Raw genomic sequence first — 27,997 nt, forward strand, 5'->3', positions numbered from 1 at the left:
GTGAATGTGTTAGCATTTAGCCTAGCCCCATTCATTCCTTAGGATCCAAACAGGGATGAATTTAGAAGCCACCAAACACTTCCATGTTTTCCCTATTTAAAGACTGTTACATGAGTAGTTACACGAGTAAGTATGCTGGCACAAAATAAAACGTGGCGATTTTTTTTAAGCAGATAAAAATTGAGAACTATATTGTATGGCGGAAGAGCACTTAGTTTGCAGCACTTCGACCTCGGGCGCAGTAATATTGACGAAAGTTTGAGCGAGAGTTCATAGGAGTGATGATGTTACTGAGGTCGAAGTGCTGCAAACTAAGTGCTCTTCCGTCATACACTATAGTTTCATTTTTATCAGCTTCAAAAATTGCCACGTTTTATTTTGTGCTACCATACTTACTCGTGTAACTACCCATGTAACAGTCTTTAAACAGGGAAAACATGGAAGTGTTTGGTGGCTTCTAAATTCACCCCTGTTTGGATCCTAAGGAATGAATGGGGCTAGGCTAAATGCTAACACATTCACGACGCGCTGTACAAAGATTAAGTGCACGCATTGAAAAAGATAGATATGTATTAATTTATCTAAGTTGAGGTAAGAACATAGTAAAATATTGAAAAGCGGTGGTGTTTTCCTTTAAGATTGGATTATTATTAGAATATCCCGACATATGTATAAGTACCTTTATTTTCCAGTGTTTTCTTTCTCTTCCTGTAGTGATATTTTTAGTTTTCCCTGATTTGTAGTCGTATTAAATTGCTGACACTATATCTTTCTCCATAACTTTCAATTTATGGCTTCTCGGAGGTTAGCAATTAATAGGAAAATCATTTGGAGGCAGCAGATATTTATATATAGTGTCAGCAGGGAAACCCCATCAGCCTCTTTCTGAGAAACTGTCTTGGGTTCATTCATAAAAAACGATTCATTGCTGCAGGTGTTAACATATCAATACTTTCCGCGCTCCTCTCTTCATTACTTACTATTAAAAGTGAAATTCCAACATATCAGAACTAAAAGCATCTTAAGTTTAGAAAACCATTCAGGCATATGGAGAGAACCGTGTGTGTGTGCGCGCGCGCTGAAATGTCTCAGGAATAAATGTAGAATTAGTTTAGTTGTATTTATTTTAAAAGGCATCCGTCTGAAAGGTTCGTGGTCCGGCCCCGTTGTGAATCAATGGGATTTGACCTATAGCTGAAGACTAATTTATTCAGCATTCCTCCACCTTGATGATTATAAATAAGGACGGCAGTCATTGTCTCCACTCTTGAGTTTGACTCGAAGACTCAACAGCTGAAAAGGACATCCGAAGCTATGAAAGTAAGACTACATCCACTTTAACATATTACAGACTAACAAAAGTTTAATAGCTAAACCGTTAGAAGACAACTGGTTACTTATTTTTTTTACCATTTTATACAGCAAATATCATAGTTAACTATAGTTCTTGTAGTGAGACAATATTGCATTTGTGTTTACTATGATTTTACCGCAGATGTCACAGTTAAACTACGGTTAATTTTCGTGAGGGGCAGCTTTTACGCACGACGGAAACGAATGGTAACGCCTTTACGCAGTTTAGAAACGCAAATGATATTGTTAATTCGGGATCTTAAACAGTAATGCTAATGTTAATATTAATGTGTAGGACTACTACCACCTCTTTAGGTAAATTAACCATAGTTTAATTATAGTTAAAGTGTAACAAACATGTTTTTGGCGGTTGATTTAAATTTTGCATTCCACGGTTTTGCTACAAAACTATGTAGTAAGACAATTGAAAAATTTGTGGTTACTATGGATTCACTAGTAATACTTTACTTAAGCGCTCATTTTTTAAGTAAATTCGTTGTTTTTTTTGTAAGGGACATATTTTACGCACGATGGAAACGAATGGTAACGCTTACGCACACAATAATTCACTTTCAATGGTTGCAGGAGACGTGATAAAGTGATATTTTGGCAATGCTTTGCATGTGATAAATGTTATATCTGAACTTTTTAACCGACTTTATATTTACAGGGGTTGAAAACTCTTGCGGCGTACGCGCTAACGTTCCTTCTACTGTCCACGTTTGTGTCTCATTCCTGGAGCGCCCCCAGGGTAACAGACGCGCGTCTTGTTATACTCTTAATTTCTTTAAAATGATGTCGTTTTACATGCACATGTACGATTAATTCATTTATTTTATGTTTAAAGGGAAGATTTCAGCGAAGGAATTGGACGCCCCAAGCAATGTTATATTTAAAGGGCACGCGTAAGTTACTTTTTGACCATATTTGGGTCTTAAATGCTTATTAAAAATGCAATTTTCTGTTACGTGTTACACAGCAACCCAATTTATTTAAACCTTTGGTTTGTTTATAATAGAGGGACGGCGCTTTGTGGCTGAGGACACGAATGAAGGAGACTTGTTCGACACAATTCGCTTGGGTATGAATTATTAATATTATTATAATTTGACAATTTATTCTAGGCTACTTGGGCAAAGTCACATTGTTAATGCGTATTACTTGCACATGCAGTTAGTATATTTAGCAACAGCACCAAAAAAGTGCATTTACAAACGTACTTTTTTATCAGAAAGCTTTTCATTTACCTTTAATCTCAGGAATTCACTATCTGATTGTTTCTGTATCCACAGAATCACGCAGCCAGAACACAGAAAATCTGAGCATCTCCAAAGCAGCTGCATTTCTCTTAAATGTTCTCCAACAAGCCAGAGATGACAGTGAGCCGTACTAAAAGCCAGCTAACAACAAATTCATCTTTGCATTTAAATTTTTGCAAGCCACATGGAGTTATACATCCTCGGCTACAAGAACATCCGTGTTAACTCTTCTGAAAGCTTTTTTGCACATAATTAGTTATGTGGCTCTTAGTCAACCTTTGATTCATTGGACCCGGTTGGGTTATTCTACTGATAATCGAAGTACTTTAAAGAATACAGCAAGATGTTTTCCATTTCTATTTATTTTTCTAGACATGTCATCCTGGAAAATAAACTATTCATGATGATTGAAATCTGTAATATATAATTGTACAGACAGTTTTGCTCATTTTCATTTCTCATGTTGAATCACCATTTGAATTAATGCCATGTAAAATACACTTTGAGAATGTGCCAACATTTTCTCAGCTAAATAAACAATTTGCACTGAAAACTACTCAAGTGTGACACTTACTAAACAGGGTTTGTTTGAACTTTCTGCGTTGTTACTAAACTATTGAACTCATTATGGAAAATTATGTTTATAAACCAATATATGAGATAGGTCTACCATTAATGGAAAAAGTCCTGTTTTGCTAATTTACACAGTGATTCTCATTACAAATTATATTATGACAAAATAAATATGCTTGCATTTACTAAGTGACCCAGTATTCATCCATCAACTTTTTAAAATCCTAAGATTCTACGCTTAAAAATGGGCTCCCAAATCTTTAATGTGGTCTTTAACTGTATATGTAACATAATTTTTTTCATGATACTGTATCATCAGTTTAAGCTCTAAAGTAACTTAAGTCCTAGAATAACAAGTAGCGTTATACATCTGTTGAACTGTGGAGATGAGTTGAGCAGAAAGGTGTAGATCTTAATTCCCATTTTGCCCCGGTTGTTTCTTCTTACCCTCCGGCACCTCACCCAGTGTGAAAGGTGCTTTGATGTTCTGTCTGTCTTTCTCTGCCTCTTCATCTTCATCATATGGCTCATCATCTTCCTCGTCGCTGTGGTGAGGGGTGGAGTGAAGTGAGGCCGATGGGGAAGGTGGTACTGAGGAGGGTCGACGGTAGCGGAAACCTTGTGTCTATGGAAACAATGTCACGCTCATGACTTTTGATACCATGGCAAACAAATTACTTTTTATTCTTTGTCATGAAAATAATTTATGTATGTAATTCACTAGACCTCAAAAATTAATAGAAATTAATAAAACCTTAATGGAAATTTGTTTTCAGTTTTGCAGTTAAACATTTAATTGAGCCAGATATTGCTCTTGTGTAAAGTAAAACTTGCACGCATGCAGGCCATAGTGATGTTTTTATTTGTGAGTAAATCGTTTTCTTTTATGTTCCTGTAAATGAATCTGTCCCACCAGTTAATGAACCAGACTGGATGATTCATGCCAAACTGTCTGAATCAAAATGATAAATCCTTATTCAGTTATCACAGAAGACTAAAAAGATATTGGTTGGGTCACAAACTTTTTCACCAGTTTTTAATAGTCGATTAATTTATATTATTAATATGCTATTTTTATTTTATTATTAATATTCTCTCTCTCTCTCTCTCTCTCTCTCTCTCTCTGTGTTTGTATAACACCTTCCTGCACACCTAGACCAAATGTTACTCTGTCAATTAAACTTTGGTAAAAAACCCCGAAACATTTGTGCATTTTCTCCACTTCAGCCCCCATCTGAATGATCTGCTAACTTCTGAAAGAGTGTTAAACACACGATAGGACAGAATATGAATCTATATGAAAGTGTGTGAGTGTTAGTGAGACTTACCGGAGGGAGGCTGACTTGGTCCATTTTAAATTTAGCAGGGAAGGATCTGCTGAGGGCGAGATGCCTGGCGTGCATATAAAACTGAAGACAAAGATTTTATAAGAAGATGAACAACAGTGTAAGTACATTTATGTAGCTACATCTTAATGCTAGCAATTAGTGATGTAGTACTCGAGTCCGGCTTGGGATTTCTGCTTTCTCTGACTCGTCTCGGACTTGTTCCTTTAAAGACTCGGTCTTGGACCACAGTGGGATGAGAAAGACTAGTAATTTTAGACCGAGTCCTCAAGACCCAATCTAGACTCAACTACTGTATTTGAAAACCCTCGACCCTTCAAAGACTCGGTCTTGACTCGGCATACAGTAGATGGTCTCGTCCCCATCACTACTTACAATGTCAGTGTCAGAAACCCAGGGAAAGTATAAACTGCCTGATCTAATGGGAATTTGGGCGTATTTTTCAAGTAGGCTAAATCGAATGAATTAGTACAACGTAAATCGTACATTGTCAGACAAATGGTCAAAACATGTACCTTTGGGGCTGCACCCTTAAAAAAAAACAGCTTTGGACCTGGGGCGGTTACACAGACAGGGATTAGACTAGTCCTAGATTTAAATAAATGTTGCTGTCCAAAAAAAAAGAGCTGTCTAAACTAAAAACAAATTGCACGGACGTATCTTAAAATACATCAGTGCCCTTTGTTTTGCCTCAAAATGCACGCCAGTAATGTTTGTAGTAAAGCATGTTTGTTAAAACTAGTTATATTTCCTTATTAAACTAAGGCCTAGTCCTGGTTTAAGATAATCCCTGTCCGGGAAACCACCCCATAGAGTTGATATTAGTACCTCAGAGGTGCATACTGGTACCGAATGTATACATATCTGTACTTAATGGTACATATTAGGACCTTTTAAAGGGCTATTGCCCCGTAACAGTTGAGGCAAATTTTTTCTAACATGGTGATTATTAGAAAAATATAATAATTTTAATAATGAAACCCACCCCTACCCCAAAATTACCGGTCGCGAAAGCAAAAAAATAAAAAATAAAACGTACAAATGTGGTCGTACGAATAGGCTTTATGCCCAGCTGAACTACTTCCTGAACTTCAGCCAGCTCCTTGTTTCCTGTCTGCCATTATTGGACAAACTGATTAATCCAGGTGTGTCTGATTATTGTTGTTGTGACTACTGAGGTCAGGCACACCTGGATTGATCAGTTTGTCCAATAATGGCAGACATGAAACAAGGTGCTGGCTGAAGTTCAGGAAGTAGTGCAGCTGGGCATAAAGCCTATTAGCCACCTTATAAAATATGTGAGTTGGAACTGATATATGACAAATGCACAACAGCCACTTCGTATAACTGCATCTTTTAAATGCATAATTAAATTATTAAAAGCAATAAACCAAGAATATATTATAATAAGGAACTTGATAGTGTCCCATTTACACATAATAAAATCTCTAAAAGATTTAGGTTAAGATGCTTACTCGTCCAAGATATCGCCAGTCTAACAAGTCAGAAAGTCTCTCTGTGCGGTTGCGCTGGATTATCCTCTGTCGTCGTGACTGCTGGCAAAAGGAAAACATGAACTGAGTCAGCTGGTTACACGACTCGTCCGCAGACCGAAACCGCCGATCCACGATGTAGATCCCTACAACAGATGATAGTCAGAAGATTATAAGACTAAAGCCAGGATCATGTTTGAGTTTAAATACCATACATGCAACACAAATACAGTTACCTCAGTTTTAAAGACAAGGCTTAGGGCTAGTCCCAGACTAAAGCACAAGTTTAAGCTGTCCCAACTGAAAATGCACGTACAGATCTTAAAATATGCAATTGATTTGTCTCAAGATACAAACCAGTAATTTCTTTCTTTCTAAGGCATGTTTATAAAAGAATAGCTTAATTTAACTAAGACATAGTCCTGGCTATAGCTAAGTCTTGTCTGTGAAACCAGGCCTTGAAGTTCAAAAATAAAATAAATTTTATCCCTAAGTAAATACAGGGTTTCCACACCTTAGTTAACTTCAAATTCAAGGACTTTTCAAGGACTTTCCAGGTCCAATACCCTCAAATTCAAGGACTAAATGTGGGGACACATTTCAAGTGAGAGCAAGGTTACATCGTGTTACCTTTTAAGATACATTATTACAGTTCCCTTTTGAGGGAACTCGCTGTGCGTCACTGCCGTGACACTTTGGGGACGCCTCCAGGGGTAAATGCATCTAAATGTGTATATCAAATTCAACCAACCGTGAGGCTTAACGACAAAGACAGGGTGACGTGGAGCCAGAAGTATATCGCTATCTTAAATATTGCCAAAGATGGCATAACAGGGATGCAGGAAGTATGGCAAGGGTGACGCAGCGTCTGGTTCCCTTCTCAGGGAAAAACAGATACATACGTAACCCGAAACGTTTTTATGTGTCAAACACAATTATGCAAAAAAGCATTTTGGTATGAATCAACATTCACATACAGAAGATAGAAGCATTTAAAGGTGCAGTGTGTAAATTTTAGTGGCATCTAGTGGTGAGGTTGCGAATTGCAGCCAACGGCTCAGTCCACTGCTCACCCCTCGCTTTTAAAACGTATAGAGAAGCTACGGTAGTCACCGCCGGAAAAACATGTCATCGTCGGAGACAACTTTGTAAAGAAAGTTTGTCCGTTAAGGGCTTCTGTAGAAACAGGGTGGCACAAAATGGCGACTCCCACGTAAGGGGACCCTTGGTGTATGTAGATAAAAATGTCTCATTCTAAGGTAATAAAAACATAACGGTTCATTATGAAAGGTCTTTACACACTCCTAATAATATAGTTTTGTATATAATTTTGCATTTCTGTCAAGAGATCCTTTTAAAAATTACACACTGCACCTTTAAAGCCAACAGTTTAGCACGTGTGCTTAAAAGTCTAGAATTTTTATGATATTATCCTAAACTACACAGGGAATAATATGGATTTTGTTTCCAGAAAACTTGTTGCATAAAATAGATTCAAGCACTTTCAATGACCTGTATCTATGTATGTATATTTTCAAAAACTTCCCAGGGCCTTGAATTTTCCCCCCAGATTCACAAACTTTCAAGGATTTCAAGGACACGTGGGAACCCTGTAAATAGTTTATAATATAAAAGATACATTTTCCAACCAGAAATACTAACTAACCGTATTCAGCTGGCTCAGAGACGTGTTCTTCCATGAAACATCCAAATCCAGACAGATTGGTTGTGACGCTGGGAATTCCCATAACAGTACATTCACCTGAAACATCACATATTACAATCAAGAGCAATATAATGCATTTAAAAAAACAATTATGCACAAAGATTCAGAATCTAATACAAATTGCAATTATTGGCACATATATAAAATTGAACATTACGCATACCATAGTATCTCATCATGCGCATTTATTGATTTAAAGACGAATGCTCTACCAGTGTAAATGTGAAAGGTAGGTGGTACTATAATGTGAGGGCCGAATTATTTAAAATGTCATCACAAATACAGTTAAACAATTTGAAAACCTTTTAAATCATGTCATAAGTCAGCAGGTTTGGGGGTATGGCATACATTTATACATTTGGCAGATGCGATACTGTATTCAATGTGTACACGTCTTATCAGTATTTATAGTATGACAGCCACTGCATCTCCAAAGCCCCCATGAATATAGCATAAAGCAATGTGTGTTCATTCTTTCTGTGTGCAACCTGGTGTATAGCCCCATGGTTCATAATAGGAAGGAAAAACTCCAAGATGGCAACCACGCACAAACTCCTCATAGTCCATTGGCAGCAAGGGACTGGTGGAGGACAGAAACTCTGGATGGAAAACAATCTGACAAGACAACACGTATCTTTAATGTTGATTTTTTTCATGCAGGATTTATTCAGTACTTGCATACAGAATAAACACCAAACCTTCACTCTGTCATTGCGTGCGTTGAAGAGGCCGATTCGTCGGATGTTACTCAGGATCGGGTCCGTTGAGTCGTCCACGATGTTGTGCGTTGTTACCGGTGGAAGAGAGTGTCTCTACGGTAAACCAGGATTGAGCAACAGTCAGAGTATGTGAATATTTGCAAGTTTGGATCAAAGTTGTTGGCGTTTTCTAAGCAAACTGACATCACTTTGTGCAAGCCCCGCCCACAGCCAGGTCATAATTTCTATCAGTGGTGGGTGGTGACTTCTTTTTCGAGGGCACACGATGCAAAGTTCGTCACAAAATTTATGTAGCCCGTTGTGTGTGGTTTGTAATTTCAAAATATGTGTTCGGCACGTCGAGTGAACCCATGTGCTTCACGTGTCTTGTCAAAATAAGTGCCTGCTGCAGATGCGTCTAAAGGGTTTATGATAAATGTTTTCCAGATATCCGTTATTTTAACAAAACACGTGATGCACAGGGTTTACATGATGCATCAAACACATATTTTGAAAACACGAGTAACACACATGACACTCCCAACACATATTTTGAATTTGCGCCCCTCGGAAGAACAGTCACGAGCCGCCACTGATTTCTATTTTAAATCAACTTTACATAATTTATTACTGCATGTTCATTATGAACAATAAAGTAAAGTGATTGTCTTATTAAATAAAAACTATGTTTTCGGTATATCAGTAAATGGGGAGGGAAGCCGCAGCTCATTTGCATTTAAAGAGACACGCACAAAAACGGCACTTTGTCCTGTACACCCAAAAGTTGGCCTTAATTATTGATCTAAGAGGCTGTTTACACTTGGCATTAACATGCGTTTTCGTCGATCGGATCACAAGTGGATGACGTTAATGCCAGGTGTAAACGGTGTTCAAAACGTTTTGAACGCGTCCACTTTCGACCACTTTCAACCACATCCAGAGGTAGTCGAAACCACTTTCGATCGGATCGCTTTGGAGCTGCGGAACGCAATGTGGTTGAATGTGTTCGAACAGCCACACGCGACCGCCTTCTCTCCGCCCATTTATCTCATCTGAGGTATTAAACACAAGTTTTACGTCTTTTTTTGACTTTTGGCGTGAACATACGATGAACAGCGCTATTTTTAGGCTATCATTGATAAAACTACTGCGGGTGTTCTCCGTAGTTTCGTTTTGAAAGCGTGAAAGTTGCGCAATCCTATTTCATCAATTGCGCTGAAAATTCAGAGAAAGCTCTAACATACACATGTACAAAACTCTGTGCAGCATGTTTACTTGCTAAACAAGCAGTGGACTCCGACATAATATTAGTTTGCGTCCATATAAACTCATAATTACTCCCGCTCGCGTTTGAATGACAGCAGAGAGACTCGCCCACCGTCTCACAGACCACCCCCTCACAGTATTCAGGACAGAAGTGGTCGAAAGTGGACAAAAGAGACGGATTTAAATACCAGGTGTAAACGTAATGTGTCTCTCTCGTCCACTTGTGATCCGATCGATGAAAACACATCTTAATACCAAGTGTAAACAGCCCCTAAAGGGTATTTGGACTTGAAACTTCACAGGCACATTCTGAGGACACCAAAATTACAACTTAAAGGGATAGTTCACACAAAAATAAAAATTCTGTTATCATTTACTCACTTTCAAGTTGTTATAAACCTGTATAAATTTATTTATACATGAAGGAAGATATTTTAATAAATGTTTGTAACCAAACCGATCAAAAGCCCCATTGACTTCCATAGTAAGAATAAAGAATATGTCAATGGGGCTTCTGATCGATTTCATTTAATTAATTTAATCTTAATATTAAAACAATACACAAACTCCTTATGGTTTAAGTAATCCTATACATTATTCTTGCTATTAAAGTCCCAAAACCGAACCCCTTATTAACATAAAATGCCTTCAGAAAAATCTGTCTAATTTTTAATTCTCATTCCGTCTTCTTCATAAACAAATACCTACGCGAACGGATCAATAGCTTCTTCAGTAGCTCCCGAAATATTGATGCACAGATAAATCTAACCGGAGTGCCTGTATATTGACTGGTTGCTCATAGCATTGCCATTAAGAAGCTGTTGAATAAATCTCAGTAACGCGTTCGATCGATCGAGCACAAACAGTCAGGAAACGGGTTAGATACGTCACTGAGCGTTTCAACATAAGCCTCTCTGCCAGCAGCTCAGAGGGCTCGACCTCAGATTTAAAGAGCCGTGTACATCGATATTCACTATAACCTGAAGCTGACCTTTGATTAGAGCCCATTCATAAAAAACAGATGCAGTAGAGAATGAATGAAGAATGCTTTAATTCATTAGGTTTCCGATGTCCATCTTAGGACACACTTTCTGGTTTATGGTAAATCTGGTGATGAAAAGCGGACAATTAATTTAAAAGAACAGTTTATCTTAATATTTTACATGATTCATGAGTATTGTATGCCAAGGATCAGCTAGGACCTCTATTTTAAGTCTTATATTTTGAAGAAAAGTCATAAGTATTTTGAAAGTATGATTTAAGATATAACAGTTATCTGACCTGTGTTGCATAAATAGCCCTCTTCATAATTGTGAAGTCGTCTCTGTCCAGAATTTTGTTCATGTCTGGAATCTCACCCCTGTGGATGTACAATTTTATTAGACTATTAACGCACACAACACATTTTCACTCCCAACTTGTCACATGCTGACATTTGGACAGCGCCCTTGCATCACTTTATAACGCAAAGGGGACCCCTTTGGCTTTGCTTTTCGTCATGCAGGGTACTTCATTGCGTTCAAAAAGAGACCTTTGGCATCAATACGAGATGTGACGGGCATGGAAATTTGACTGGAATTTTATAATGGGGTATAATTTTGTCATCATGACATGATGGGGTATTTTAACTCTTTCCTCACCATTGACGAGTTATCTCATCAATTAAGAGAAAATATTTGCATAAAAAAAGTGTTCCTGATGATTTTTTATGTTAATCTGCAAGACCGCGAATATCCACTAGATGGCACTTACCCAATTTATGAACTGAAGCCAAAACGTTATTTACTAATTTTAAACTCCGTGTATGTTTTGATAATCATTCTGAATTAAACAAAATTCCTTCACAAAAATGCAATTATTTCATCTTTTTGCTAAAAAAAATTATTTTTACATAAAAATACCTATATTTAAGAGTTTATAAGCAGAGAACAAAAATATAGATGGGAAAAAACTTTTTTCCTGTTTTGTTTGTTTGAAAGCAGAGGGTCTTTTCTTTCATTTGATATATTTGTATGTTTACATATTTTTAGAAGAAAATATTCCTAGGCATTTTGTGAAACTTTTGTGAAAATCAAAAAAAAAAAAATACTGGCGGGCAACTTTTCAAAAAATGGCTGACGGGCAATGAATTAAAGGGGTAGTTCACCCAAAAATTAAAATTCTGTCATCATTTATTCACTCCCATGTTGTCCTAAACCTGTACACTGCAAAAAATGACTTTCTTACTTAGTATTTTTGTCTTGTTTTCAGTAGAAATTTCTAAACATCCTTAAATTAAGATGTATTTTCTTGATGAGCAAAATGACATAAGAAAATAATTCTAGTTTTTAGGCAAAAAATATACAATTTAAGTGAATGGGGTGAGAAAATTTTACTTGAATTAAGTGTTTAAGAAAAAAGAAATCTTATTTCACAGTTTTTTTTTCTCACCCCATTGGCAGATAATTTTGCTTGTTTTAAGGACAATTTCACTTAAATTGTATATTATTTGTTTTAAAACTAGACTTATTTACTAAGGTCGTTTTGCTCATCAAGAAAAAACATCTTAATTTAAGAATTTTTAGATATTTCTATTGAAAACAAGACAAAAATACTATGTAAGAAAGTCGTTTTTTGCAGTGTATGAGTTTCTGTTGAACACAAAAGAAGATATTTTGATAAATGATGGTAAGCACACAGTTGATGGTCCCCACTCCCACTGACTTCCCAACCCTACCTCAAGGCATTTTGTGGTATAATCACAAAATATTTAATTTATTTATTCGTGTTCATGGACACAATTTTCTGCTTTTTTGTAGTTTTTCCTGTCTCTAGCACGACTTTCATTTTTGTGTAATTTTATGTATTGGTTTTACTTTTTTCTATTTTTAAATCATTGTCGCTTGGGGTTAGATTTGGGATTTGGATGTTGTTCTAACAACTTTAATTGTCCAATCCCAAGCAACAATAGTAAACAATAGAAAAAAAACAGAAAACAGTACATAAAATGACACGAAACAAAGTATTATTAACACAAAAAACTATTTATAGAAATTTATGCTGGGTGACACGAAAAAGAAATTTGTGCTCAATGACACGAAAAAAGAAAAGAAAATCGTGTCCATAAAATATTTAGTGACTATACTATGACTTGCCATGACTTCCATAGTAGAAAAACAAATAGTGTTTACCATTATTTATCAAAATATCTATTTTGTGTTCAACATGAGGGTGTGTAAATAATGACAACATTTTTATTTTTTTTGGATGAACTATCCCAGTATTTACACACAGACACACCTCGCATTTCCTAAAGATCACACAGGAATGAACCCAATGACATCACAAAATGTCATTATAATTATCCAACACACTGACAGCTTCTAGAAAGTGAGGTGTCCTCTCTTCAACATCTTGTTAACACTAAAACTTAACACGTTGTGTGAAAAGGTTACATGGTCACATCAGATTCATTTATACTCTCTTCATGTCATATACTGGCATTATGAGTGTAATTATGAGTCATGCTCAGACATACGTCACCCTGTCTGTGAAATCCAGATAAGGAGTTTGATTTCACATTGACTTCAATCTTTGACTCAGTCAATATTAAAGATTTCAAGGTTATATCTTTACAGAAACAGGGTGAATAACAGCAAATGACTTTAGCTGGGTTTTCTGAGTCGCAAATGTGAAAGATTTACAAGACGCTCACCTTAACAAGCTCTCGTAAAGCCTTTTGCCAAACTTCTCCTTTACAGAATGGGCTGTGTCCCTGTAAAACACACAGGATAAATCTTAAACACTGAAGACATTTTAAAATTGGGCCGTTCTTTGTTCCTATATACAGGGATGATGTGCGCCATACTAGAGATGTTAAAAGTTTAAACCTTTACGTACCACAGCTGTTTGCGTACAGCCTGTCCCTTTAAAGACTCCACGTTGAAGTTGTTGGTCTTGGCAGGCATGATGAAAAACACAACCACTGTGACATCATTCTTATGAACCTGTAAGCGTATATACAAACACACAATCGGTTAATAAACATCTCTTCCCATGTTGCTATGTTCAGACGTTCTGCCTGTTTCTCTTGTATGTGGCTATGTGCTAGCTTAAAGGAAAACACCACAGCTTTTCAGTATTTTACTATGTTCTTTCCTCAATTTAGATGAATTAATACATACCTATCTTTATTCAATGCGTGCACTTTTTGGCTTCTCAGTTCATCCATGTTTGGATCCTAAGGAATGAATGGGGCTAGGCTAAATGCTAACACATTTAGGACGCACTGTACAAAGATGAAGTGCATGCATTGAATAAAGAGAGGTATGTATTAATTTGTCTAAGTTGAGGTAAGAACATAGTAAAATATTGAAACACGGTGGTGTTTTCCTTTAACTGCTGCAGATATCGCTGGGATTTTTTCTTTTCTTTTCTTTTATTTATAAAAAACACTAATTTAGAGAAGTAATAGCATGCCTCTCCTCAACAACCTTCACATTTGTAGCAAAAGAGCACCAAAGAAAAATTAGGCTACATTTTTAGGGCAAGTACTGTGGCCCCTATAAGCATGAGAATCAGTAACTGCATATAGTGGCACCGCTCCCAGAAAGCAATTTATTGCTTAAAAGACATCTCATAGATGTCCAAACCAAGATGTCTAGGCTAAAACAAGACAACATTTTGAGTAACATTTTAATCAATGACTAATCATATAAGACATAAATAAATGAAAACACCTTGTTGACTTTGCTAACATGATTAAATATACAATCTCACAAGTTACATTTGCAAACACAACACGTAAATAAATTAAAGTTTTATTTGACTAGTGGGTTACTCATAGCCGGACTATACTGGGTCTCAAGTTAACCTAGACTGTGAAATTACGACTATTGCTTGCTGGGCCGTTGTGTGGTTTCTAATGTACAGAAATATTGGTTTATACCCTTAGCAAATAGTTTAATCTGGACAAAGATTCAAGAAACAGGTCCGCTCCCTTATTAGTAAACTCATATCGCCCTGCAATGAAGAAGAAGAGGGTCTTCTCCAGATTAAAGTCCAAATGGCTGTAGAAGAAAAGAGATTTAAGAAAATTATAACAAATAGCAAAATAAGATCTTGTTATGTGTTTATAGATATACACTACTGGTCAAACGTTTCGAAACAATCACTTTTTCTTTATATTTTTTCCACATTAGAATAATAATAAACTCATACAAACTATGGCATAACACCAATGTAACTCTGGGAATTATGTTGTGACTTAAAGGAACAGTATGTAGGATTGTGGCCAAAACTGGTACTGCAATCACACAACTGGTGGCCAATACACAACATGACAACATAAACATCAGTTGAGGGCTGCAACTCCACTTTTTAAATGACAATATCCTGGCTAGACCACTGTTGTCAGTGATATAAGTATTTGAAATGAAAATGATTTCTTAATGTCTAGTGACATATCAGAGCCATTTTATGATTAATTGATATTAATTTCTTACATACTGTTCCTTTAATGCATCCAAAATACATCAAAACTGTTATATTTTATCATCTGAAGTGATGTTACTCTTTGCACATAAATTGTGAACCGGACTTTTATCAAGAAACTTCTTAAAATTTCCCTTTCGGATAAATAAAAAAAATCAAAGGAGTTTAATCTGTGCTCTTATTTGCTGCTTTTTCTTCAATATTCAGTCTAATTATTTTTTTTAAATAAAAATTTTAGTTTTCTAATAACATAATTTTTTCTGTTTGGCACAGCTATACACTGTATAAAATTACCTGTAATTATTCAAATGGTTGCCAGTAACTTACTGTGTAGAAGATAAAAACTGAAAATGGTTCATGTTCATTTAACATTAAATAAACTGTTGCCAGTAAATAAAATAAATATAAAATCTACAATAAGTTACTGGCAACCAGCTGCCACTAATACTGTCATTTCTACTGAAATTTTTTTACAATGTATTTTTGTCTACAAAAGTCATTTCAAGCATTTAACCATACACCTTCAGCTTAAACCTGAAGATCAATTTTTAAGATCATTGTTAAAATTTCAGTCAAATGTTTAAAAACTTTTGACCGGTAGTGTATACATATAATAATTATTATTATGTAAGATAGGAACAATCTCTAACCCATAGAAGTGGCCTCTTACAAACTCCTGGATCTTGGCTTTGTTTGTGGAGTGCAGGTTTTGAAACTCATGCATGGCTGAGAATTTTTTTACGTTCAGACCGTTCGGGGTGACGACATCTGCAAGAAGCATTTTCATAAATGCATAAACATGATCTGTTACAAAATTCTTCATTGTGATTGGCTGATCATTACAGCAACCAGTTGCATAGTTAAAAGATTGGTTGGCAATCATCTATCTTAATAAAGATAGTGTTTTTCCCCGCAGATAGTTTTATACCCAAGCAAGAATCTGTCCAACCTGGTTGTCGGTGTAGCATATGATTTGCTTCCACGGCTGTGATCTGGGACACAGTGGTAAAGACATGTGAACAGTGTACCGCCGCTCTCTCCAAACAGTAGCGATGGTAGATCTGTCTCTCTCCTGCCTCTTGGTCTATGTTGAACTGCATTACACAAAACATAACATAATAAGGATGACCTGAACCTTATTAACAAGTAGAGCGTAAGCTTACATCAAAACGCCTGCAGGCAAACAGTCCAATATTATTCAACATTTTAGTGATTCCCCTCATCAGCGGAGGTAAGAAGTCTCCCTGCGGACAACATGCAAGCGCATCTACAGCAAAATCATGAGATGCTGTCAATTATCCTTCAATCAACACCTGCGACCTTCAGGCACGATGACCTTTATGCTTCCTACAGTAGCTACACCAGGCCCAATTATCACCATGCACATTTTCACATTCTTTTGAAAATAATAAAGCATTGACTCAAACTAAACTGATTGTTCACTGTTTAGGTCATTTGTTTTTTTTAAATGATAATGCCTGCGTCTTTTTTGTTAAGAAAGATACGAGGAGTTCAGATGTAAAAGGTGCTAAACGCCACCTCCGTCAAAAATGAGATAATGATATTGACCGAATGCTCTTGGCATGGATAATTCGTTAATCAAATACATTCACTTCAAATCTGCTAAATCCCGGCCTCAGGTCATTCAGATATACCAATTTGTTAAGACGTGGAGGTTGTTGCCAAAAAAGCTTGCATGCACTTAGAGGGATTTGCAGTGAAATTAGTTAAATACCAATGAAATGACTATATCAGGTTATATACGTGAATGTCAATTACTGACTAATAACCTTTTCATTGGCATCAAAGTGAAATTATTAAACCTAAACATTGCATCTTTACCCATTTTCGGTAAGATGGCGATGGCAGGCTCTGCCAACAATTGCCTTCAAAAAAGCTCTTCACAAACCTATGGGTGACGTCACGGACACCATGCCTATATTTTTACAGTCATGGTTAGATGGTTTTAACCCATGGTTGGGTCAAATATGAAAAATCCCAACCTTAAATTAACTTTTAGAAACAATCCGGCATTTTGTTAAAATAATCAAAACTCACCTTTTCCAGGTTATTGTAGAAGTCTGCATTACCAGCGCACAAGTAGCGCCCCAGCAGGGTGGCATGTGTTGTAAAAATAGTCGCTAAGGGTATTTTGCGAGCGCGGCTCAGTACAAGTCCTGTCCCGGCTTGCCACTCGTGGAAATGAGCGATTACGTTGGGCTTGTCCTGAAGTTGGTCTGTTAACTGCAGAGAGACAGACGGCTTAAATTCTTGGTGGTAGATCGACTGGTAGAGCATTGCATTAAAGGGATCACAAACATACTGATAAAATGTATGCACTTTGGATAAAGCGTCTGCCAAATGCATAAATGTGAAACTACCCACACACCTCCTTGAAGAACCAGGCAACAAGAGAACCAAAGATGAGGGAGTCATTGGCCTCTCGGTCATGATATGGGAGCCCGATTTTAGATGCGTCCCACAGATCTCCCTTCCACCGGTCCAGGTTCCAGGCAGCTGCCGCGATATCAAACAGGATAACATATGGACTACCTTCAATTAACCAACGGCCAAAGTGCACCTGCATGGGCGACAATAATGACATCAAAACAGACAAATATACCATGGCTTGGGTGATATTAGTTAGAAACTATGAGAAAAAGCAATTTTTACCATTTATATACAGTATGCATGTTTATAAATCATCACTTCTTTCTCTACTAGTCAGCTATTTATGTCAATAAATGATTTGATTTACCAAAATATAACAGGAACTAAATGTAGGCATCTATATTTACACAGGCATATTTTTATATCTGACCTTATAGTGCCCCTGCTGGTGCTTGTACACTGAAAGAAGTTTTATTAAGCTTTCTCTCTAAAGTGACACTCTAGTGACATCTACTGGTCAAGTAGATGAACCAACACATAAACTTTTTAATAAATGTCTGACTATCAAAACTAAGTAACATGATTCAAGATATACGCAGTGCATTTTAAATTGGAAATGGACTAAGACCCTCTGTTGCTCCTATCAGGACCATTGACAAAAACTGAATGTGGGATACCTGGCAGCCATTGTTTATCAAAGAGTCCATGGCCGCCTTAATGGCTTGGTTTGGAGGTTCACATGGCTCCACCTGTGTCTTGAAGTTGTGTTCGTAGTAGGGACCCATCATGAAGTAGTTCTCGCCCCATTCGTCCACCGTAATCTTAGCTTTAGTTTGGATAACAGTGTATATGCCACCAACTGAGGATAAACAAGTGTAGGGAAAGAGAGATTTATTAGAGGGGACGTATCATGAAAATCTGACTAACCCTTATCAATGTTTAAGTGCTATAATTGGGTCTCCAGTGCTTCTATCAACCTAGAAAATTTGACAAACAACCCAATAACAAGTTTTGATAAACCGTTCTCTGAAAGCATGTGGAAAAAATAGGTAATTGAAATTTGGCTCCCCTTGTGATGTCAGAAGGGGATAATACCGCCCCTTAATCTGCACTATCCAACCACCGCACTGCCATTTAGAGCAGAGAGAGAGAGAGAGCGCAGAAGAAAATAATTTAAAGCACAATTGAGTTTCAATTTCAACAAACCACCATTATGGCAATCAGTGTTTGCATTTCATCAACTCATTTGCCTTTTAAAGGACACGCCCAAAAATGGCAAAATTTTGCTCACACCTACAAAGTGACAATTTTAACATGCTTTAATAAACTATCTGTGGGGTATTTTGAGCTAAAACTTCACATATTTACTATGGGGACACCAAAGATTTATCTGACATCTTGAAAAAGTCTTCTAAAATGTACCCTTTAAAGAGCATGAGGGAGAAGATCTGCCTTCAGATGTTACGTAAACATCCAAAAGTTGCGGTGTGCTAGAAATTTCCACTACAAAATAGGTTCAGGTCTCAAAAATCTGGTTATTGATTTGGAGCTTAATGTTTAACCTGCGAGCCCAAAAGTGTGTTAAAACCCATCTGAATGGACCGTCTAAGATCAGGAATTTCATTTTTGATGCAGATTGGTTTATACTGGTTTGGTGTATGGTGGACCAGCAAAGCCAAGGTGTTTCCCAGCTAAAATTATTATGAGGGCCTTAAATAGGGTGAATCACGTGCACACAAAGGGCCACACATAAGTTCATCTAAGGTTATGCAATATAATTTCAATAAACCTTGGTATAGGATGAAACGCAAAAAAATGCTGTAAAAATATATTTGACCGTTCAGCTCATAACCAATCAATTGCTTCTCATTGCACAATATCAGTGTGTATGTGTACACGAGTGCATTTAAATTCTTACCCTTATTAGTTACTTCCCATGAAATCTCAAAGAGTAAGAGATCTTCCACAGGTAGACTCTCTTCCTCCCAAAGTGGAAGTCCAGTTAGTGATGTTATTGATAAAGATCTGGACAGACGCATCTCAGAGACTCTTATATACGATAACTGAAAGTGCAAGAAGTGCGTGGAATCGATTCAAATGGGTAAAACTGAACGCGGGCTTTCTCCACAAGCCAGAAATTACAGTCTAACGGTTCGCCTCGAAGCACTGAAATCACTTTGACTCACATTGATCGGTTGCACACCACTTTTACTATAACCTTTAGTGAGGCATGCGCATACTGTCAGCGCGTGTCTGAAGTCCAACGACATCAAGGTGAAAGATTTGGCCGTCGCGCGACTCGCGCGCTCCTGCCCTCTGACCGGGACGGCACGTGCACTTAAACTCGTATATTGTCATATTCCTGCTTGATTCATACTTACAAAATTACTTAACACATTAGAATGTAACAAATTGTAGCGGTACAGTATTTTAGGTATAAGGTTTAATTAAAAATTCCGGATAGGCTTTCCAATGAAAAGGGAGAGGGTGAGAGACAGAGAGAGAGAGAGAGAGAGAGAGAGCGAGCGAGAGAGAAAAATATCAATACACATGTTATGACGCACTTCGACGCGTATTTGACGCTTTACTGCTGAACAACATTTAGTATTTGTTTTAAGAAGAGTTTATCTTGGATTAAATAGGAGGTTCATTCGTGCATTCCAAATTTCACAGAGGTTTACTATTTAGTCTACTAACATGAAATAGGCCTAAATGACAGACGTAATATTTAGAATCATTTAAACTAATTTAAATATATAATATAAATTTCCCATTTCTCTTTACTTGATTTCAGCTATGATATCAAATGAACAAAACGTACACGGACCTACATAATATAATAAAATACAGAATAGAATATATAACATAATATTATAATGGAACAGAATATAGAATATAGAATGTAGAATAAAGAATTAAATGTAGAATATAGAATCGAATGTACAATATAGGATAAAACATATAATATACGCTCACCTAAAGGATTATTAGGAACACCTGTTCAATTTCTCATGAATGTAATTATCTAATTAACCAATCACATGGCAGTAAGGGGTGTGGTCCTGGTCAAGACAATCTCCTGAACTCCAAACTGAATGTCAGAATGGGAAAGAAATGTGATTTAAGCAATTTCGAGCGTGGTATGGTTGTTGGTCCCAGATGGGCCAGTCTGAGTATTTCACAATTACTGGGATTTTCACGCACAACCATTTCTATGGTTTACAAAGAATGGTGTGAAAAGGGAATAACATCCAGTATACGGCAGTCCTGGGCAAAAATGCCTTGTTGATGCTAAAGGTCAGAGGAGAATGGGCCGACTGATTCAAACTGATAGAATAGCAACTTTGACTGAATTAACCATTTGTTACAACCGAGGTATGCAGCAAAGCATTTTTGAAGTCACAACACGCACAACCTCGAGGCGGATGGGCTACAACAGCAGAAGACCCCAACGGGTACCACTCATCTCCACTACAAATAAGAAAAAGAGGCTAGAATTTGCACGAGCTTAGCAAAATTGGACAGTTGAAGACTGGAAAAATGTTTCCTGGTCTGATGAGTCTTGATTTCTGTTCAGACATTCAGATAGAGTCAGAATTTGGCGTAAACAAAATGAGAACATGGATCCATCATGCCTTGTTACCACTGTGCAGGCTGCTGGTGGTGGTGTAATGGTGTGGGGGATGTTTTCTTGACACACTTTAGGCCCCTTAGTGCCAATTGGGCATCGTTTAAATGCCACGGCCTACTTGAGCATTGTTTCTGACCATGTCTATCCCTTTATGACCACCATGTACCCATCCTCTGATGGCTACTTCCAGCAGGATAATGCACCATGTCACAAAGCTTGAATCATTTTAAATTGGTTTCTTGAACATGACAACGAGTTCACTGTACTAAAATGGCCCCCACAGTCACCAGATCTCAATCCAATAGAGCATCTGCCCTGGATGTGCATCCCACAAGTCTCCATCAACTGCAAGATGCTATCCTATCAATATGGGCCAACATTTCCAAAAGAATTCTTTCAGCACCTTTTTGAATCAATGAAACCTAGAATTAAGGCAGTTCTGAAGGCGAAAGGGGGTCAAACACGGTATTAGCATGGTGTTCCTAATAATCCTTTAGGTGAGTGTAGAATATAGACGACGGGCCATTGAATTATAAGAAAATAATGCACACCCAAGGTGCAATGCGGCACGACGCAAAGCGCCTATTTTTAAGACATTTGACAAGTTATGTGTGCGATTATTAGAAATTAATGCATACCCACAGAACATTTCTCATCCAATCAGAATACAGCATTCAACAGACCCGTGGTATAAATATATACACTAGAATATAATAGACTATGGAGTATAGACTGGAGCATAAAATATGAATATGAAATGTCCAATATGAAAAGTCCAATAGCTTGTGTGTTTTAAAGACTTAAAGAAATCAGATTTTGTGGATTTTAAAATAAACCAACATTGAGAAAAAGTTAAATCTAATACATCTCTCTAATTTACACAAATCTTCCATCAGGAATACGTATTTCTCTTCTCCCACCTGCTTTCAAATCTACTTGCCCCATATATATGATGATCCTGATGCTACTAGCTCATAATGCCGTGAAAATGTTCTTATTACGAGATCCACTGACTGACGTGATCTTACCAGACTGAAAGCAAAACGACCTTGAAAGTTTAGGCTATATTATCCCACAAGCACGAGCTTATTCTGATATTGAAAATGACCATCATTGCACACCATTACAGTGTCCCCATTCACGTTTCCTGGCACAGGCAACTTATTTTACTTTTAGATCACATTTTGTTCTCTGGGACTGAATGACTGAAATCTAAAACCAAAAGTATGATGCGCATAAAAATCACCTAGTCATGGCACATTGAGTTGCTGGTGCGTAACAGTAGGCTGAAACATCTCATTTGAATAATTTCAATGGGCCAATTTACAACAGGATTTCCAAGAAAAACACATCTAACGTTTAACAGTTAAAAAAATACGCTGAATGGACGTCCTACAGGATGTCACACATGTAAAATAAGGTCAGAGGCTGTCACCAGCCCAGCTTTATATTGAAAGAGGACAGCAGAGGATGGGTTTGTTCACTGAAGAGAGAGACACGCGCAGCTAGTCCTCATAAGCTTTCAGCAATATGAAAATCAAGGCACTGGCTCTTTTCATTTCAGCAATGATCTGCCAGTCTACAGCTATGAGAGCATCATTCACTGGCATGGATACACCTGAGCAAACAGGCACTCCAGGTAAAGCAGATTAATATTTTAAAATTAAAAATACTGCATGCATTATTTTTTTTGCATTTAATTTTTTTTAAAGTAAAATCAACTTGGATTTACAAGTCATTTCAGCTTTCATTTTTATCTTGACGAGTTGCTGTAATTTATAAAGTTGAAATAAATTAAGCCAATTAAATATTTTAGTCGAGCTAAAATGACTTGTAAATTCTAGTTGACTATACTTAATTAAATTGCAGTGCGTTAAAGAATGCAAATGGTAAAAAATGCATGGTAAAAAATGAAAAAATAAACTGCATAATAATAAATAAAAAACAATTAAAATGCTAATAACAAATGATAAAAAATTTTTGGGATGTACTGAAAGGATATTTTACATTGCAGATTCCAAATCCAAAAGACTTCAGCATTACCTTTCTATGGAGCGGAGGGAATCCGATGAACCCAGCATTTCGGACGACTCGAGCCTATGCTTTTTCATCAAAGAAAAGGATGAATCGAGTCACATTTCCTGCAAACATCGATTAACACGCAGCAAATTCAACTACAACCCATTTGGGCTGCGCTTTGGCAAGCGCAACGGCGCGTTAAGTGTTACGGACAGAGCCAAATACAAGCACCTGTTGCCAATAATGCTTTACTTGAGCAAACAATTAGACACTTCCTGAAAATCCCTCTCTTCTTCGGATACAAGGATGCTTGGTTGGTTCAAAACTGTGGGTATTTATTTCAGCCTGTTATTCTGCCTTTAACTTCAGATATGGAGGTTTATGGACTTGTTTGCCATTCAGTTATTGTATTTGTGGCATAGACGTTTTGTATTGTTTGATCACAAAGGTGTTGAACATCTAAGGTGCATTTACTTGAAATAAAGGTTTTTACCACAAGATGCTAAATATCTGTATTTTGGAGACTAAACCCGCCCCCCCCCCCACCACAATACAACACAGAGACAGATGTGTTCAGGTTTGGACAGGTTTTATTTATAAGGTGATGACTGCTACTTACAATATGATTAAGAATGAATTCATATTTCTTCCCCACTTGACTTAAACAGAAACGCATACTGAAACTTCCCCTAATGAGCTCACGACATTATGTCGATGAGAAACGGCGCATGTGCCCACACAATAAAGTTAATAGGTGCGAAAGTGAAGAACCAGACACGTTGTCCTTTGATCATTCTATTAATCATTTTATCAGGAAAAACAGGACCACCATGTAAAACAAAACTACTGTAAAGAAAGTGAAAACTGAATCCATATACAGATACTTCTAGTGAGCGAGTTAGAAAGTTATGGATAGGAGTGTGTGTTTGGTTCCCAGAGGCTTGATCTACAGGTCCTTCAGGTCTTTCTGGATGCCCCAGAGGGTGTCGGCACTCTTCTTGAGCTGAGCGATCTCTTCGTCTTTCAGGGTCATGTTGATGACGCTGCCCACACCACTGCTGTTGAGCACGCATGGGAGGCTCAGGTACACCTCATCATTGATACCGTACATGCCCTGCAGACCAGAAAATATATCAGGTTATAGGTACCCAAGTGGTCTGTGAAAATTTGAAATGTAGGATGTGTGTATGTAACACACTAATGACTTTCTGTGTCACATGTTTTTTGGGAAACACAATGATTTGTGTGATGTGCATGGTAACACGGTTTTGCACTAATACAGTAGATTTATGGAAAATAAAGAGTTAACTCACCTTCACCATGGTGGAAACAGGGTGGACCCTGCTCAAATTCTTTACCAGGGTCTCGGTCAGGTCAGCTACACTAAGGCCAATAGCCCAGTTGGTGTATCCCTTCAGTTTGATCACCTCATACGCACTAAAAGAAGATGATAATAAACAACACTATATTGTGTGTCTTCTATAACATCAATTACTTCCCTCTCCGAATAACCATCGGAGAGTAGAAAAGACATTGTCCTCTACCTGTCCACAACCATTTTATGAACGTCTTTCCAGTTCTCGCTGTCCTTGTCTGTGCCGATGTCTGGGTTGAGTTTCTGCAGACTCACTCCAGCCACATTTGCTCCACTCCACACAGGCACTGCGAAAACAATAAAATAGCAGGTAAGAAACTAATGTGCAAGACTTATGAACTAAAACTTTATGCATATACATTTTCACATCAATCCATTCTGCAAATTTGGGATTAGCCACGCCCACAACCACATGGACCCAAACGGTTCATTGTGGACAAATTATTCCCACACTTACCACTGGAGTCTCCGTGCTCTCCCAGAATGTAGCCATTAAAGCTGCTGGAGTGGATGCCCAGTTTCTCCGCCATCATATAACGAAAGCGGGCAGAATCCAGGTTGGTTCCGCTGCCGATGACACGGTGCTTTGGCAGGCCACTCAGTTTCCAGGTAACATAGGTCAGAACATCCACTGCATGAACAGAGATGGTTGCATTTACTACCGCTAGACTACAAAGTGTACATGTATAATATACAAATCAAACTTTTTAGTATAATAATCGTGCATGTTCACACGCAAGTACACTCACCTGGATTGGACACGACGACCAGGGTGCAGTTAGGGCTGTATTTGACAACCTGAGGGATGATGTGTTTGAAAATGTTAACGTTTCTCTGCACCAGATTCAACCTGCTCTCACCCTCCTGTTGACGCACTCCGGCAGTCACGATGACAATGCGAGAGTTGGCGGTCACGGAGTAGTCTATGGATAAAAAGATCGAGAAAAACATCACGTCGGTGCTTCACGAACTTAAGAATCGAAGTAATGCAAATGCAGCTCACCCTTGTCAGCTACAATCTTGTGGGTCTTAAGGAAAAGACTGCCGTGTTGCAGATCCAACATCTCTCCCCTCAGTCTATCCTCCACAACATCCACCAGAGCCAATTCATCCGCCAACTCCTGCAAGACAGAAACAGCCAGTGTTTTTGCTAAATATGAAACAAGTTACTTTTCGCTTACTATAGAAGCTATAACAAACAAAATCAAGGGTTATCCAAAGTGGCTTAAAATATATCCCACACTAAACTTTAAAATTTAGTCTCCAAAAGCTATTATTTGGAAAATGACTGGTGTATGAGTTTAGAAACTTACCCTGAGCAAGATGCTGACAGCACATGCCATGCCCACCTGGCCCACACCAACAACGGTCACTTTGTTCCTGGGGGGCTCCGCAGGGCCACTAGCCAGAGGAGTGATCAACTTGTCCAATACGGAGGCCATGATCTCTGCTGTAACAGTAGACAAATATACTTTAAATGTAACTTGTGTTTTAAAGGTGTTACACTCCTAATAATTCAAAGACAGTTAGGATTACAACACAGCTATGGTTGGTGTAAATAATTTAACCTAGATCTCTCAAGTAGTTTTGGTTTAAACGTGTCATTGTCAGGCACTAAAGCCAAATCAAGGTAAAGAGCGTGGACTCAGAGTAAACCATTATTCCACATTATTTCGAATTAAGTCTAAACCCAAACACAATCTCATTGCAATTCCTGTTATGAGATGGTGAATTCGTATTAATTTGGCATATTTTATTTGTACACAGGTATAATTTTATTTCTCTTGACACTTCTAGCTTAGTTACAACATGGCTTATGTACAAACTTGCTCGGTGGTGACACTAATCTCTCTCCAAGTAAATCCTAGACTGTAATGCCAGAATATCTGAGCCACTGCCAATGTAGCTGTCATGCTGCTTTTTATGGCTCTGCGCCTTTATCTAGAAACCTTATCTTAGAATGCTGTTACTTCCGAAGAGACATAATTTAGCCAATAGATAGCTTATCATTTAATGAGCGGATTTTGAAATGTACCTGCTCCATGCCCATTACAAAAAAAATCTGTAATTTGTGTTTAGCTCCAATCATGATGTCATTCACTACGAGTATGCAAATTACGTCAAACTACACGAGAACATTTAAGCAATACAAAATAATGCCTGACGGTTGTATAGTGCAGACAAAAGACCATTTAAAAAAAAAAACATCTCCATTTAAAAAGTTTTGGCCTGGAGGATGCAAGACAGTAACTTTATTGACAGAAAAACTGTTTAGATATGTAAAGTTAAAAAGCCTAACAACCAATAAGACTTCTTTTTAAAAGTGTGTGTGAACTGGCTTTGACCTGCCTGACTAAAAGTCATAACAATAATAAGAATAAATTATTATTATTATTATTATTATTATTATTATTATTATTATTATTATTATTATTATTATTATTATTATTATTATTATTATTATTATTATTATTATTATTATTATTATTATTAACAACAACAACTTAAAATACGCCGTCTACATTTTGAATTGGCGCTCTTAACTTCTTGTGACGCAACCGTCCTTATCAACGTCCTTGACGAGTCGGATGCAACAATTACGTTTAAAAACAGACCATAAAACCAATAATGACTTTAATCGGCCTACTCTTAGTTTAAGACTACCAAGTTAACAATATATTCATAGTTTTGTCCTTGTTTGGAGTCAAGTGAACCAACCAGGCCAAATTCAAGTTCATCGTGCAGCTTCCACCATGTTAAGTCGGAAGCGTGCATCACTTAAACGTCCTTGTTCATAACACAATACTTCAGAAAGTTTTCGGAAACGTTTGCGTAGAACGTCTGTATGCTTAGGGCGCTAAAACATAATTAATCTCATGATTTGCCGTTGTGGTGCATCAACAACAATTTAGGTGATGATTTATCGCCCATTTCAATGTCAATGCCATGCCATGCCATGTTAAAATGGATACCGCGCATCCACGTCGACGGCGGTCGCCAAACATAATCGTAACCGAGAGAATTAAATTACGCGATGCATACAAAAGCGATAAACAGCACATGGGTCTCCGGTTTGACCATCTGCACACATCATGTTAATGTATTATTGATGCGCGAGTACTAAAATAAACCACACACGGTTTGCATTTTAAACTAAACATCATTTGGCATAATGAATGAAAAATAAAATAGCTGTCGTACATACATTTGTCGCAGGAATGTTAAATGTGCTTGTTTCCTGGGTAGCAGGCAGTGCGCGTGGCCGCTGAGTGCGAGTGCGTGGGTCGCGTGACGTGCAAAGGAAGCGGATTTATGCGTTGAGGTCTGGGCGTATAATTTGGTGCTGTCAGTGCATACGATGCCCTAAACAACATGAAGAATATGAGGAGACCGGC

At 37.5% G+C, this 27,997-nt stretch overlaps 4 protein-coding genes across 5 annotated transcripts; 2 read left to right on the forward strand and 2 right to left on the reverse strand.

The window, feature by feature from the left end:
* Positions 1 to 641: 641 nt before the first annotated feature.
* Positions 642 to 2,826, forward strand: spx (spexin hormone). Its single transcript, XM_065268637.2, has 5 exons — positions 642 to 1,320; positions 2,024 to 2,104; positions 2,201 to 2,258; positions 2,372 to 2,434; positions 2,646 to 2,826. Exons 1-5 carry the CDS (start codon positions 1,315 to 1,317, stop codon positions 2,744 to 2,746), a joined length of 309 nt encoding a protein of 102 aa, XP_065124709.1. The 5' UTR covers positions 642 to 1,314; the 3' UTR covers positions 2,747 to 2,826.
* A 130-nt stretch (positions 2,827 to 2,956) lies between these two features.
* On the reverse strand, positions 2,957 to 19,814 carry gys2 (glycogen synthase 2). Its single transcript, XM_065268634.2, has 16 exons — positions 19,496 to 19,814; positions 18,255 to 18,436; positions 17,576 to 17,767; positions 17,245 to 17,430; positions 16,136 to 16,280; positions 15,837 to 15,954; positions 14,642 to 14,762; positions 13,594 to 13,700; positions 13,409 to 13,468; positions 10,996 to 11,074; positions 8,449 to 8,562; positions 8,239 to 8,365; positions 7,691 to 7,786; positions 6,007 to 6,170; positions 4,514 to 4,594; positions 2,957 to 3,810 (listed from the first exon to the last, which is right to left on the reverse strand). Exons 1-16 carry the CDS (start codon positions 19,614 to 19,616, stop codon positions 3,598 to 3,600), a joined length of 2,106 nt encoding a protein of 701 aa, XP_065124706.1. The 5' UTR covers positions 19,617 to 19,814; the 3' UTR covers positions 2,957 to 3,597.
* Positions 19,815 to 22,687: 2,873 nt separating this feature from the next.
* Positions 22,688 to 23,682, forward strand: kiss2 (kisspeptin 2). The gene is made up of 2 exons (XM_065268601.2): positions 22,688 to 22,847; positions 23,223 to 23,682. Exons 1-2 carry the CDS (start codon positions 22,739 to 22,741, stop codon positions 23,504 to 23,506), a joined length of 393 nt encoding a protein of 130 aa, XP_065124673.1. The 5' UTR covers positions 22,688 to 22,738; the 3' UTR covers positions 23,507 to 23,682.
* Positions 23,683 to 23,799: 117 nt separating this feature from the next.
* On the reverse strand, positions 23,800 to 27,966 carry ldhba (lactate dehydrogenase Ba). 2 transcript variants are annotated; one of them, XM_065268635.1, is made up of 8 exons: positions 27,808 to 27,966; positions 25,916 to 26,052; positions 25,606 to 25,723; positions 25,352 to 25,525; positions 25,060 to 25,233; positions 24,772 to 24,889; positions 24,541 to 24,664; positions 23,800 to 24,341 (listed from the first exon to the last, which is right to left on the reverse strand). In XM_065268635.1, exons 2-8 carry the CDS (start codon positions 26,042 to 26,044, stop codon positions 24,174 to 24,176), a joined length of 1,005 nt encoding a protein of 334 aa, XP_065124707.1. In that variant the 5' UTR covers positions 26,045 to 26,052; positions 27,808 to 27,966; the 3' UTR covers positions 23,800 to 24,173. The 2 variants fall into 2 exon arrangements, with proteins under 2 accessions (XP_065124707.1, XP_065124708.1); XM_065268636.2 differs by having other exon boundaries at positions 25,916 to 26,049; positions 27,808 to 27,945.
* Between the last annotated feature and the right edge of the window lie 31 nt (positions 27,967 to 27,997).

This window comes from Paramisgurnus dabryanus, chromosome 1, assembly GCF_030506205.2.
Source record: "Paramisgurnus dabryanus chromosome 1, PD_genome_1.1, whole genome shotgun sequence".
NCBI lineage: Eukaryota > Metazoa > Chordata > Actinopteri > Cypriniformes > Cobitidae > Paramisgurnus > Paramisgurnus dabryanus.

What these genes read in the sequence shown, in the direction of transcription:
- ldhba (XM_065268635.1), bottom strand. Translation starts at nt 26,044, where the DNA reads ATGGCCTCCGTATTGGACAAGTTGATCACTCCTCTGGCTAGTGGCCCT. An exon ending in CAAGATTGTAGCTGACAAGG is followed by an intron (nt 25,526 to 25,605) that starts GTGAGCTGCATT and finishes TTTTATCCATAG; the next exon opens with ACTACTCCGTGACCGCCAAC. An exon ending in CATAAAATGGTTGTGGACAG is followed by an intron (nt 24,665 to 24,771) that starts GTAGAGGACAAT and finishes ATCTTCTTTTAG; the next exon opens with TGCGTATGAGGTGATCAAAC.
- spx (XM_065268637.2), top strand. An exon ending in ATTCCTGGAGCGCCCCCAGG is followed by an intron (nt 2,105 to 2,200) that starts GTAACAGACGCG and finishes TTATGTTTAAAG; the next exon opens with GGAAGATTTCAGCGAAGGAA. An exon ending in GTTCGACACAATTCGCTTGG is followed by an intron (nt 2,435 to 2,645) that starts GTATGAATTATT and finishes CTGTATCCACAG; the next exon opens with AATCACGCAGCCAGAACACA.
- kiss2 (XM_065268601.2), top strand. Translation starts at nt 22,739, where the DNA reads ATGAAAATCAAGGCACTGGCTCTTTTCATTTCAGCAATGATCTGCCAG. An exon ending in TGAGCAAACAGGCACTCCAG is followed by an intron (nt 22,848 to 23,222) that starts GTAAAGCAGATT and finishes TTTACATTGCAG; the next exon opens with ATTCCAAATCCAAAAGACTT.
- gys2 (XM_065268634.2), bottom strand. Translation starts at nt 19,616, where the DNA reads ATGCGTCTGTCCAGATCTTTATCAATAACATCACTAACTGGACTTCCA. An exon ending in GTAAGAGGCCACTTCTATGG is followed by an intron (nt 14,763 to 15,836) that starts GTTAGAGATTGT and finishes TTTCTTCTACAG; the next exon opens with CCATTTGGACTTTAATCTGG. An exon ending in CTCTGAGCCAGCTGAATACG is followed by an intron (nt 6,171 to 7,690) that starts GTTAGTTAGTAT and finishes CATCTGTTGTAG; the next exon opens with GGATCTACATCGTGGATCGG.